The sequence below is a fragment of the Corylus avellana genome, chromosome ca4 (assembly GCF_901000735.1).
Source record: "Corylus avellana chromosome ca4, CavTom2PMs-1.0".
Classification (NCBI taxonomy): Eukaryota; Viridiplantae; Streptophyta; class Magnoliopsida; order Fagales; family Betulaceae; genus Corylus; species Corylus avellana.
In genome coordinates this window covers 14995947-15006896 of record NC_081544.1, presented here as the reverse complement: position 1 = coordinate 15006896, position 10950 = coordinate 14995947, and the positions used below count along the sequence as shown (strand labels likewise).

At 40.1% G+C, this 10950-nt stretch overlaps 1 protein-coding gene across 1 annotated transcript; it reads left to right on the top strand.

Moving 5' to 3' along the window:
* The first annotated feature begins 1210 nt into the window (after positions 1 to 1210).
* Positions 1211 to 2218, top strand: LOC132178111 (uncharacterized). The gene has a single exon (XM_059590568.1). It carries the CDS (start codon positions 1211 to 1213, stop codon positions 2216 to 2218), a length of 1008 nt encoding a protein of 335 aa, XP_059446551.1.
* The last annotated feature ends 8732 nt before the right edge of the window (positions 2219 to 10950 follow it).

The window sequence follows — 10950 nt, the reverse complement described above, 5'->3', positions numbered from 1 at the left end:
GTCCAAATTCTCCAATTAATCAATAAGATTAATAAATATTTTGGGCCATGTTTTATTTAAAATAAAAAATAAAACATGCAAAGTAAATAAATATATAACTCAGGTCCAATATAAATTCTAGTCAATTTACATTAGCTCAAAGAGGCCCCTAAAGAAAAAAAATTCTATTAGCTCAACAGGCTTGTGATCATGTCTACCTAGACAATATCACACGACTATCTTTAATCACAATTAATTCAATTAAATAATTGTGACTGCACTCTAATAAGTATTTTTTGACTTAATCAATTAATCCTCATGATGTACTTATTTATTGCATATTACCCCTCCATGAAATCATTCCTTAGTCAAACCAAAGTCTATGTACTGTCACTTTGTTCACTATCTCTTTTCCTTGAGCTGCTGATTTAAATTCATGCTTATTCTCATCTACCTTGTGAGAATGACGTATACGTCATGTGTATTTTTACTCACTAAGTCATCGGACTTACTATTGTATTCATTTTCCTTCCATATGTATATCTACGCTTTTATAGCAAGTCTAGTAGAAGATGGATCAGGGGAATCATCTGGTGGTTGTGAGGGATTTGATCAGGGCCATTTTTGAGGACTTGGACCATGTCTCACTTAAATCCATGTGGGATGCCGACATGGCTACTTGTTAGGACATGATCGATATTATTTTCATGTTGTATTTGGTTAAATACAGCTTTGATTTTGTTTAGAATAATTATCTGTGGTTTGTATTATATTTTGGATGATTGGTATTTTACCGCAACACTTGGGAGCTAATCGATGTTATCTTACTTTAAGTTTCAATCTAGTTATTTGTGATCATGGATTTAAATTACAACCCTCTGTCCTTTAGTGAAAAGTCTTCCACTGCAGACTCTCTTCGGAGATGATGAGATTCTTGAGTCTTGTTCTTTGTGAAATAAGGTTGACAGGCAAACCATGCAATCAATTACCAGTTAATTAATTTCATTGGGGCGTTACAAAAGGTATAGATTAAGCTTCTTACCTCAACGTAGAAGGTCTCCAAGCTTTGAGGGATGAAGACCTCCCTCTCTCTCTTCTTTTTGTTCTCTTTCTCTCTCTTTTTATGTCTAGTGTTTTTGAAATGTTGGCAAAAATGGGTTTGAGACAGTATCATTCCCTTTAAATAGGGCAACCCTTTCGACTAGGGTTTGATTCAGAAAAGTCTGCTGAGATGGGAGAACGGATTGAGAATGGAGATCCATCCAGGACCCTCAGGGAGTTGTTTGCACCCATCACTACCAACACTCCATCATGCATAGTGTTGTCTGCTACCAATGCCACTCACTTTGACTTGAAGCCAAATGTGATTCAAGTCCTTCCTGCTTTCCAAGGTCTAGAGAATGAAGATCCATACACTCATGTGAAGTCTTTCTTGGAGATGTGTGATACATTCAGGTTTCAAAGATTCTCTGATGAGTCGGTGCGTCTTAGGCTATTTCCTTTTTCCTTACATGGTAGGGCAAAAACTTGGTTACACTCCAACATGCCTGGATCCATCACCTCTTGGGAAATTTTGCTGAGCAAGTTCTACAATAAATTCTTCTCAATATTCAGGATCAATGAATGTCGTCGAGAGATCAGTGGTTTTAGTCAGGATGAGGAGGTGAAATTCTTTGAAAGCTGGGAGAGGTTTAAAGAGTTAACTATGAAGTGTCCACCCCATGGTTTTGAGACTTGGAGGCTCGTTCAATTTTTCTACAATGGATTGACTCAACCACAGCGTAACATGATCGAGTCCATGAATGGTGGAGGTTTCTTGAATCTTACAAGGAAAGAAGCTTATAGGTTGTTGGATGAACTGTCTGATAGTTCACAACGGTGGGACTTTTCAAGTCGTCAGGGTAAGTCTTCCGCTTCCCCCAAGAAGGGAGGCCTCTATGAGGTGAAGGACGATGCTGATATAAGGAGGCAACTCAAGGATCTCATGCGTAAGGTTGAAGCTATCGCTCTGAACAAACCAGTGATTGAGGTAGATACTTACCAAGTTGATGTATGTTCGTTACGTGCCAGCCCGATGCACTTTGCCCAAAATTGCCCATCTCTGTCAACATTTGCTGAGCATCCTACGGAGCAAGTCAATGCCTTCAATGATCACAGGAAACCCATAAGTGGACATTTTGCTAAGACTTACAATCCATGGTGGCGGAATCACCCCAATTTCTCTTGGAAGCAGAATTAACCACTTAATCAAGGAAGTACCTCTACTCAAGGTCAGAATCAATACCCTCCGGGATTCCATCCACAAGCTCAAAATTAGTTTCGGTCATCTCACCAAGCCCAACCTCCTGCTTTTCAATCCACCACTCAAGTGCCATAGCCTGCACCATAGTCATCATTGGAAGACACGTTTAAAGAATTCATGCAAGAGATGGACAAAACCAACATGCTCAACTCCCAGGTCATACAATCAAATAGCCAGTCCATACAAGAGCTTAAGAATTCCATTATGGAGCTTAAGAATTCCACTATGGAGTTAAAAGGTCTCACTCAGGTCAACACTCAAGCTATTGCCAAGATGGAAGGGCAAATTGGCCAGCTAGCCAATCACTTGGGGGAGAGAGAAAGAGGATAGTTCCCTAGTCAACCTACGTCCAACCCAAAAGGACAATTCGTTGTTGGAAGTTCCTCGGCACCTACTCATGGACAGGAGCATGTGCAGGCCATTACGACTTTGAGGTTAGGAAAGCAAGTGAATAATCAAGTGGCCATGCCTAAAGAGACCACTGAGGCGGCAAAAGAGGAAGAAAGCCATGACAAGCCTGCAAAAGCTGTTGGACTGGACACTGTCATTCCAATTGCTGAGGATATTCCCAAGAAGTTTGTCCCCAAAGCTCTTTTTCCAGAAAGACTGATGGCTACCAAGAAAGGCTCAAAGTTTGAAGACATTTTTGAGGTGTTTAAACAAGTTCAGATCAACATTCCATTCCTAGATGCCATCCAACAAGTGCCATCGTACGCCAAATTTTTGAAGGATGTGGTCACTATCAAGAGAAGGACAAACGTTCCCAAGAAAGCTTTCTTGACTGAGCAAGTCAGCTCAATTCTTCAATGCAAATCCCTTTAAGTATGAGGACCCTGGATGTCCTACAATTGCTTGCATGATAGGTGACAACCAAGTTGAAAGAGATTTGCTGGATTTGGAGGCTAGTGTGAATCTTCTACCATATTCAATTTATGTTCAGCTAGGATTAGGAGAGCTGAAACCCACTTCAATGACACTTCAGTTGGCCGACAGATTTGTAAAAGTCCCGAGGGGAATCATTGAAGATGTATAGATCAAAGTTGATAAGTTCTACTACCCTGTGGACTTCATCTTCTTAGACACAGAACCGGTTATAAATGTGGAGATCCAAATTCTAGTGATATTAGGGCGACCCTTTTTAGCTACGGCTAATTCCTTAATCAAATGTAGGACTGGAGTAATGAAGATATCCTTTGGGAACATGACAGTGGAGCTAAACATTTTTGATATCGGCAGGCAGCCATTTGAATATGAGGAGGTTAGAAGTGTGTGCTCAATTGAGGAAATAGCGGAGGAGTTTGTCAATGAACCAAGTATTGACGACCCTTTGGAAGAGTGCCTTACTGAATTTGGAGGTGATATGGACCTTGACACATTACTTGAGCAAGCTGATGCCTCGTTGGACTTAACTCAGGAGATAAAGACTGATACTTGGGAAACCACTGAGACATCATACCTAGAGCCATCTTCATCCGTGGCTGAGCCTGTCAAGCTAGATTTGAAGCCTCTACCTGACACTTTGAAGTACAAATATCTTGGTCCTACTGAGTTGTTGCATGTGATCATTGCTTCCGACCTGGATGATTCTCAAGAACAGAAGTTGTTGGATGTTTTGAAAGAGCATAAAGAAGCCACAGGATGGTCTACTAGAGACATCAAGGGAATCAGTCCTACAGTGGTGACACACAAGATTCATCTCGAAGAAAATGCTAAACCCTCTCACAAGCCACAAAGATGGTTGAATTCGGCCATGCAAGAGGTAGTTTGAGCTGAGGTAATCAAACTTGTGGACGCAGGAATCATATACCCAATTTCTGATAGCAAATGGGTGAGTCCCATTCATGTGGTGCCCAAGAAAACGGGTATTACGGTGATCAAGAACAAGGATAATGAGTTGGTCCTAACCCACGTTCAGTCAGGATGGAGAGTGTGCATTGATTACAGGAAGTTGAATTCTGGTACAATGAAAGACCATTTTCCTTTACCTTTCATTGATTAGATGGTGGAAAGATTGGCCGGCCATGCTTATTACTGTTTCCTTGATGGTAATTTTGGCTACAATCAAGTTCTGTTGGATCCCAAAGACCAGGAGAAGACCACATTCACTTGTTCTTTCTGTACATTTGCCTACTGCCATATGCCTTTCGGGTTGTGCAACGCACCTGCTACTTTTCAGCAGTGCATGATTAGCATTTTCTCAAATATGGTTGAACGTCACCAGGAGATATTTATGGATGACTTCTTGGTTTTTGGGTCTTCATTTGGGGAGTGTTTGCACCATCTCACCTTGGTGTTGGTATGGTGTACGGAGAAGAACTTGATTGTTAATTGGGAGAAATGCCACTTCATTGTAAAACAAGGGATTGTTTTGGGGCATGTCATTTCCCACAAAGGTATTGAGGTTGACAAAGCCAAGGTGGATTTGATCTCCAACCTTCCGCCTTCGCGGATAGTGAAAGAGATTCGATCTTTTCTAGGACATGTAGGATTCTACAGAAGATTCATCAAGGACTTCAGTAAGATTGCAAGACCTTTGTGCAGCCTGCTTGCAAAAGATGCTCCCTTTGTTTTCAATGACAAGTGCCATACAGCCTTTGAGATCCTGAAGAAGACCTTAACCTCCACACCAATCATTAAACCACCCAATTGGGATGTGCCTTTTGAGATAATGTGTGATGCCTCTGATTATGCTATGGGAGCTGTTTTGGGGCAGAGGGTGGAGAAGCTTCCTCATGTCATCTACTATGCCAGCAAGACCCTGAATGTTGCACAACTCAACTACTCTACCATTGAAAATGAGTTGTTGGCAATCGTGTTTGCTTTGGATAAGTTTATATCTTACTTGCTAGGGTCTAAAGTCTTGGTCTACTTGGATCATGCTGCTTTGACATATCTTTTTTCCAAGAAAGATGCTAAATTTCGTCTCATCCGGTGGATTCTGTTGCTGGAGGAATTTGACATTGAAATTCAGGACAAGAAGGGTTTCGAGAATGTGGTAGCTGACCACTTATCCAGGCTGATTGTGGATTTCAACGAAGATGCTGTGCCCATTGTTGAGACGTTCCCTGATGAACTGATGCACATCTCCCAGAATCCTACACCATGGTTCGTAGACATTGTGAACTACCTTGTCACTACTCAGATGCCCTCACATTGGACCAAGCAAGACAGTTCAAAATTCTTGGCTGAGGTGAAGTATTTCTTTTGGGATGATCCCTACTTGTTCAAATACTACCCAGATCAGATTATACGAAGATGCATTCCTAAGAGTGACCAACAAAATGTCCTCTCCTTTTGCCATGATCATGCATATGGAAGCCACTTCAGTTCTAAAAGACTGTGTGCGAAGATTTTTGAAAGTGGATTCTATTGGCCCTCCATCTTTCGTGATGCTCATGACTATTGTTCAGCTTGTGAGAGATGCCAGAAATTGGGGAGTATTGGAAGAAGGAATATGATGCCATTGAACCTGATCCTAATTGTGGAGCTTTTGGATGTTTGGGGCATTGACTTTGTGGGACCCTTCCCTAATTCTTATGGGTACCTCTACATCCTTGTGGCGGTTGATTATGTTTCCAAGTCGGTGGAGGCCATTCCTTGGCCTCCACCAACTTGGAAACATAATGATCATAGAGTTGTGCTGCAATTTCTGAAGGACAATGTGTTTGCACGTTTTTGGACACCACGTGCCATTATCAGTGATGGAAGGAAGGGAAGCCCTTCTATAATAGATTTTTTGAGCAACTCATGAAGAAGTATGGTATCACTTATAAAGTTGCAACTCCCTACAATCCTCAAATGGTCAAGTCGAGATATCCAACAGAGAAATCAAGAGGATACTTGAGAAGATGGAGAACCCGACAAGAAAAGATTGGTCTCTGCGAGTTAATGATGCACTGTGGGCATACCAGACAGCATTCAGGACTACGATTGACATGTCTCCCAACCAACTTGTGTATGGCAAGGCTTGTCATCTTCCTGTGGAATTGGAGCATCGAGCATTATTGGGCTATCAAGCAGCCAAATTTCAATCTCTCCAAGGCTGGCAATCAAAGGAAGCTCCAACTCAATGAGTTAGAAGAATTGAGGAATGATGCCTACGACTGTGCCAAGCTGTACAAAGCTCAGATGAAGAAGGCTCACGACCAAAACATTTTAAGATCTTTTGAAGTTGGTCAAAAAGTCCTCTTATACAAAATTCACATTTGCATCTATTCTTAGGTAAGCTCAAGTCTCGATGGACTGGACCATTCATAGTGCATGCAATTTCTACTCATGGAGCCATCGACATCGAGGATCCTTAGAGTGGAAATACTCTCAAGGTCAATGGTCAACGGTTGAAGCCATTCCTCGAACTGGAGATCCTGGAGATTGAAGAAATGCCCTTGGAGGACCCTGCTTCTTCTAACTGAACATCTGTTGTGGAAAGTCTGGCTGAAGACAGTAAACTTAGCGCTTGTGGGAGGCACCCCTCTTTCCTTTTATTTTTTGTCATTTGTTTTTGTTTCGTTTGTGTTTGTTTTTGTGTTGTTGTGATTTTTAGGACAGGTATTTTCACGAGTAAGTTTGGGGGACGTTCTCTCTCTGCACACTCCGGTTTTCTTCACCTCTCAGTATTGTATTTCTACCCACATTGAGGACAATGTGTGATTCAAGTTTAGGGGTATGGAAAGACACCGTTGTCCAATTTTCTTTGTTGTTTTCTTATTGTTTGTTTCAATTTTTCGTGCCTAAGAAAAAAAAAAGTGTGCTATGTTGTTGTCAAGTTTCAATTAAACTGTAACTATGGTTTGCATTTCATTGGCTTGCTTAAAGTGTTGAACACATCATCATGTCATTAGGAATTTGAGTATTTTGATTTATTTTTGGGTAAAGGAGCTTTCACTTGTTTTGGGTTGAATTTTAATGAGCACATTAGCATGGATTCTGTGAGGTATGTTGTTTGAGCTTAATCATGTGCCTTTAAGATTTGGATGACCTATTGATGAATAACCTTGGCTTGCAAGAAAAAAAAAACAAAAAAACAAAAAAAAAAGTGAAAGAAGAAAAAAGAGAAGATCATTTTGAGTTTTTCATAGAGTAACCGGACCTCTTGCATCATTAAGCATTGAGTGTTTGCGTCAAAAGGGGTGAAGTTCGAGTTGATTGATGGTATTGCTAGTTTGGCTTCGTAATGTAACAAGTTTGCTAACACTTGTTACATGGGTCAATTAGAAAGCTTAAGGGAGTTAAACATTGCACAGCCTAGACAAGAAAAAAAAAAAAAAAAAGTTAGAAAAATGCTTATCTTGCCTTGGTTGTTTCATCTGTTAGGGATTCTTACAAATTTTGAGTAACTTGTTTTGAATTTAAATTGAAAGCCTCATGATTGTATACTAATTTCACTTTGCACTTATCGAAACATATGATGTCTCAATTGTCCATTTATGAGTGATTTGATTTTGGATTCTCTTTTGATTGTGATGATGGTGTTTGTCTTTTTAAGCTTGCTCATGAATAAGAACCATGGTTTGTGTGAAACTTCATTCTTGTTAACAACATAGTGCTGCAATGTTTGTGGGTATCATTTCTGTTAAACCCTCACGAGACTTCACTTGTCCACTAGGGATGCCTAAGGGTTTAAAAGGCTTGTTGCATATGCTAAATGCAATCGTTTCTCCTACGACAGAGGATTTATGTTTCATGCTTTCATTTTATTTTTCGTTTTGTTTTGCTAAGGGGCTAGCAAAATGTAAGTTTGGGGGTGTTTGATGTGTGCCAAATATTATATATTTGGACCCCTTAATTTGCATTTGTTAATCCTTTGGTTGTCTTCTATTTTGATGTCCTGTGCTAGTTTTGTGGTTTTAGTGTTTTGCAGGTTGCTAAGGGAAAATTGCAATCTTTTTGTGGAAGTCGCAAAGTTTGGAAAAAGAGCTACAAATGGAAGTGGGATCGAGATCATGATTCTATGCTCGAGTGCATCTACGCTCGAGCCCAACAAGGGAGCACTTGAGCGCACCCCCGCCTATGCCCAAGCAAGCAGTGCTCAAGCGCACCAAGTGTTCAATCGAGCGCACTTGTTTGACCTGGCACCAGTTTTTAGCTTAAAACCCTAACAAAACCTAGATTAAAGCCTATAAACGGAAAATATCTCAGATTATTTTAGAAGAGATTGCAGAGTACGAAATTTCAGAGGAGAAAGAAGAGAGTTTAGGGTTTCCTAGCTTTTGGATCTCAAATTTGGGGTTTTCAATTTGTAAGCATCTCAATTTTCATGGATTCAATTAATTTTGGTTTGTCTTTCAATTTCATGAGAGGCTAAACCCTCAAATAAGGTTGAGGATGAAGCCTCACTTATGATTAGCAACATTCTTTCCATGTATATGATATTTTCCAATTTAATGGTTTGATTTTCCTATTGTTTTACTTGAAATCAATTTTGTGGAATGATTCTTGGATATCTTTTGTGATTCAAGTATACACTTGATTATTTGAGATAATTTCACATAATTGATTGCATGGTTTTCTTTGTTAAAAAATTGGATATCCCTTGTGATTTATTCTATGGATACAATTGATGTTTTAATTGAAAATTGGATATCTTTTGTGATTTACAGATACAATTGATGATTTGATTGAAATTGGATTTCTTTTGTAATTTGTGTGATGGATGGATACATGGGATGGTTTTGATTAATTCTTTGAAGGAAAAGTAAAACATACCTAAGATTTGTAGTACTTTCGAAATATTATTGATCATGGGAATATGTTGTTATGAATTTGTAAGTGCGGATTCCGAAACCCTAGTGCTTTGTTAATAGATTACTTTCACTTTAATTAGTTTATGCTTTCGATTTTACGTTCACAAAACAATTTCTCAAATTTTGGAACCAGGTTAGGTTTTGATTGATTTAGATTTAATTCTGTTTTCAAGAACACAATTCCTTGTGGGATCTACCTCGCACTTGCAACCCTTTTACTGCAAACTATTCGTACACTTGTGAGTATTAAATTTTTTTACAACACCTCACCTCTATTACCATTGAGAGATCTCACTGCCTCTATGCTCTCCTAGCAAAAACCTCTCTCAATTTTGGTTCCTTCATCATTGCGGCAATGAAGGGGCTACAGATGGCCAACCAGGGCACCGCCCTTCCATATGGAGCCCTGATCACCAAGATCGCCAAGCACGTTGGAGTATCTACAGAGGGCCTGACAGAGCTACCACTGCCTAGAGCATGCATGACCTCGCGATTTCTCAATGCAAGCAAGTCTCACCTCTGAGGAGTTGAGCTGGAGCCGAGACCACCACGAGCACCGAGAGTGGCAGCAGTTGATGGTGCATCCTCGTCTGTGAGCAGAGAGGAGCGTATAAACCGTATGGATAGCATGCTCAACGAGATCCAAAGATCCATTTAGGGAACCATGCCATCCTCACACTATGGTAGAACTACTTGATGGGATCCCTCGACGTTAGGGACTACGGTATTCACAGTCTGAGCGTCAACTGAGGAAGAGGGAGCCCGAGCGCTCTAGGAACCCCCGGTTGAGGATCTGTAGAGCCTAGCTCTAGGAAGGATAGGCGATCCCGCTCTTAGAGCAGTCTCACGATGACTTCTTTTATGTCTCTTTTGGTGTTTTGTATGAATTTTTTGCTACATTATAAGTCCAACTCGGTGGTGGCAATTTTGGTGTGTATGCAGCCTTTCTAAACTTACTATATCTTATCCTTATATGAATGCCGTAGATGTCAAACTTGCTATGCCTATTTTGATTCCATTATTGTTTTGGTTCTTTCCAAAGTCTTGTTTTATATATCCCAATTCTCTCGACTATTTTACAAACCCTCCCACGAGGAGAGACTTTTCTTTACTTTCAAAACCATAATTTTGAGGATGAAATTTTTATAAGGAGGGGAGAGTGTGATACCTCAGTAAAAACAATCGTTTTAATTGGTTAAAAATTTCATAAAGCATATTTTTAAAACAAAAGACCTAAGCCCTCACACATAAGCAAGATATCCTAAAAAGCCTTGAGGCAAAACCCAAGTTTCACCCCTTTCTGACTAAACATACGCCCATGGGACCACCCATATGTACGTTGACCAGTCTTTGACGTAGTAGGCAATACCTAGGACGTACGCCTGAACCCTTTTATCCAACGTATAATAGTACCCGTACGTATGCTGACATCCTGAAAAATAGTTTTAACCCATTCTCCACTTTTTACAGAGGCGGCACACATCCCATACCCTATATAACACCCCCCTTAATCCCATCAGCCTCTCCCACTCCCTGAAAAACTCTAATCCTAGTAGAAGAGGTGATTTTGAGAGAGAAGGAGGACGGCTTGGTGTTTTGCTATTCCCTAAGGTAGACTTCTTACCCATTCCATGATCTTTTGTTGTTACTATGATGTTTCATGTTTTAAAAAGATGATTTTGGTAAAGCCCTTACACCCATTTCCTTATAAAAGCCAAGTATGTTTTCAAAGAGTTTTAAGCCACTCTTTTTATTGCCTTGAATTGTATGGTAACATGATGTTACGTTGTATATGCCTAATTAGTAGACTAGAAGGATTTATATGAGCCCATAGATCTCATAGAAGCCTCAAAACATAGTTTAGAGTTGTTGGCCAAAATACCTAACTCACTAGCCGAATGTACGCTCTCGTGGCTGTACGTATGA

Coding starts and splice junctions, on each gene's coding strand:
- LOC132178111 (XM_059590568.1), top strand. CDS start 1,211: ATGGGAGAACGGATTGAGAATGGAGATCCATCCAGGACCCTCAGGGAG.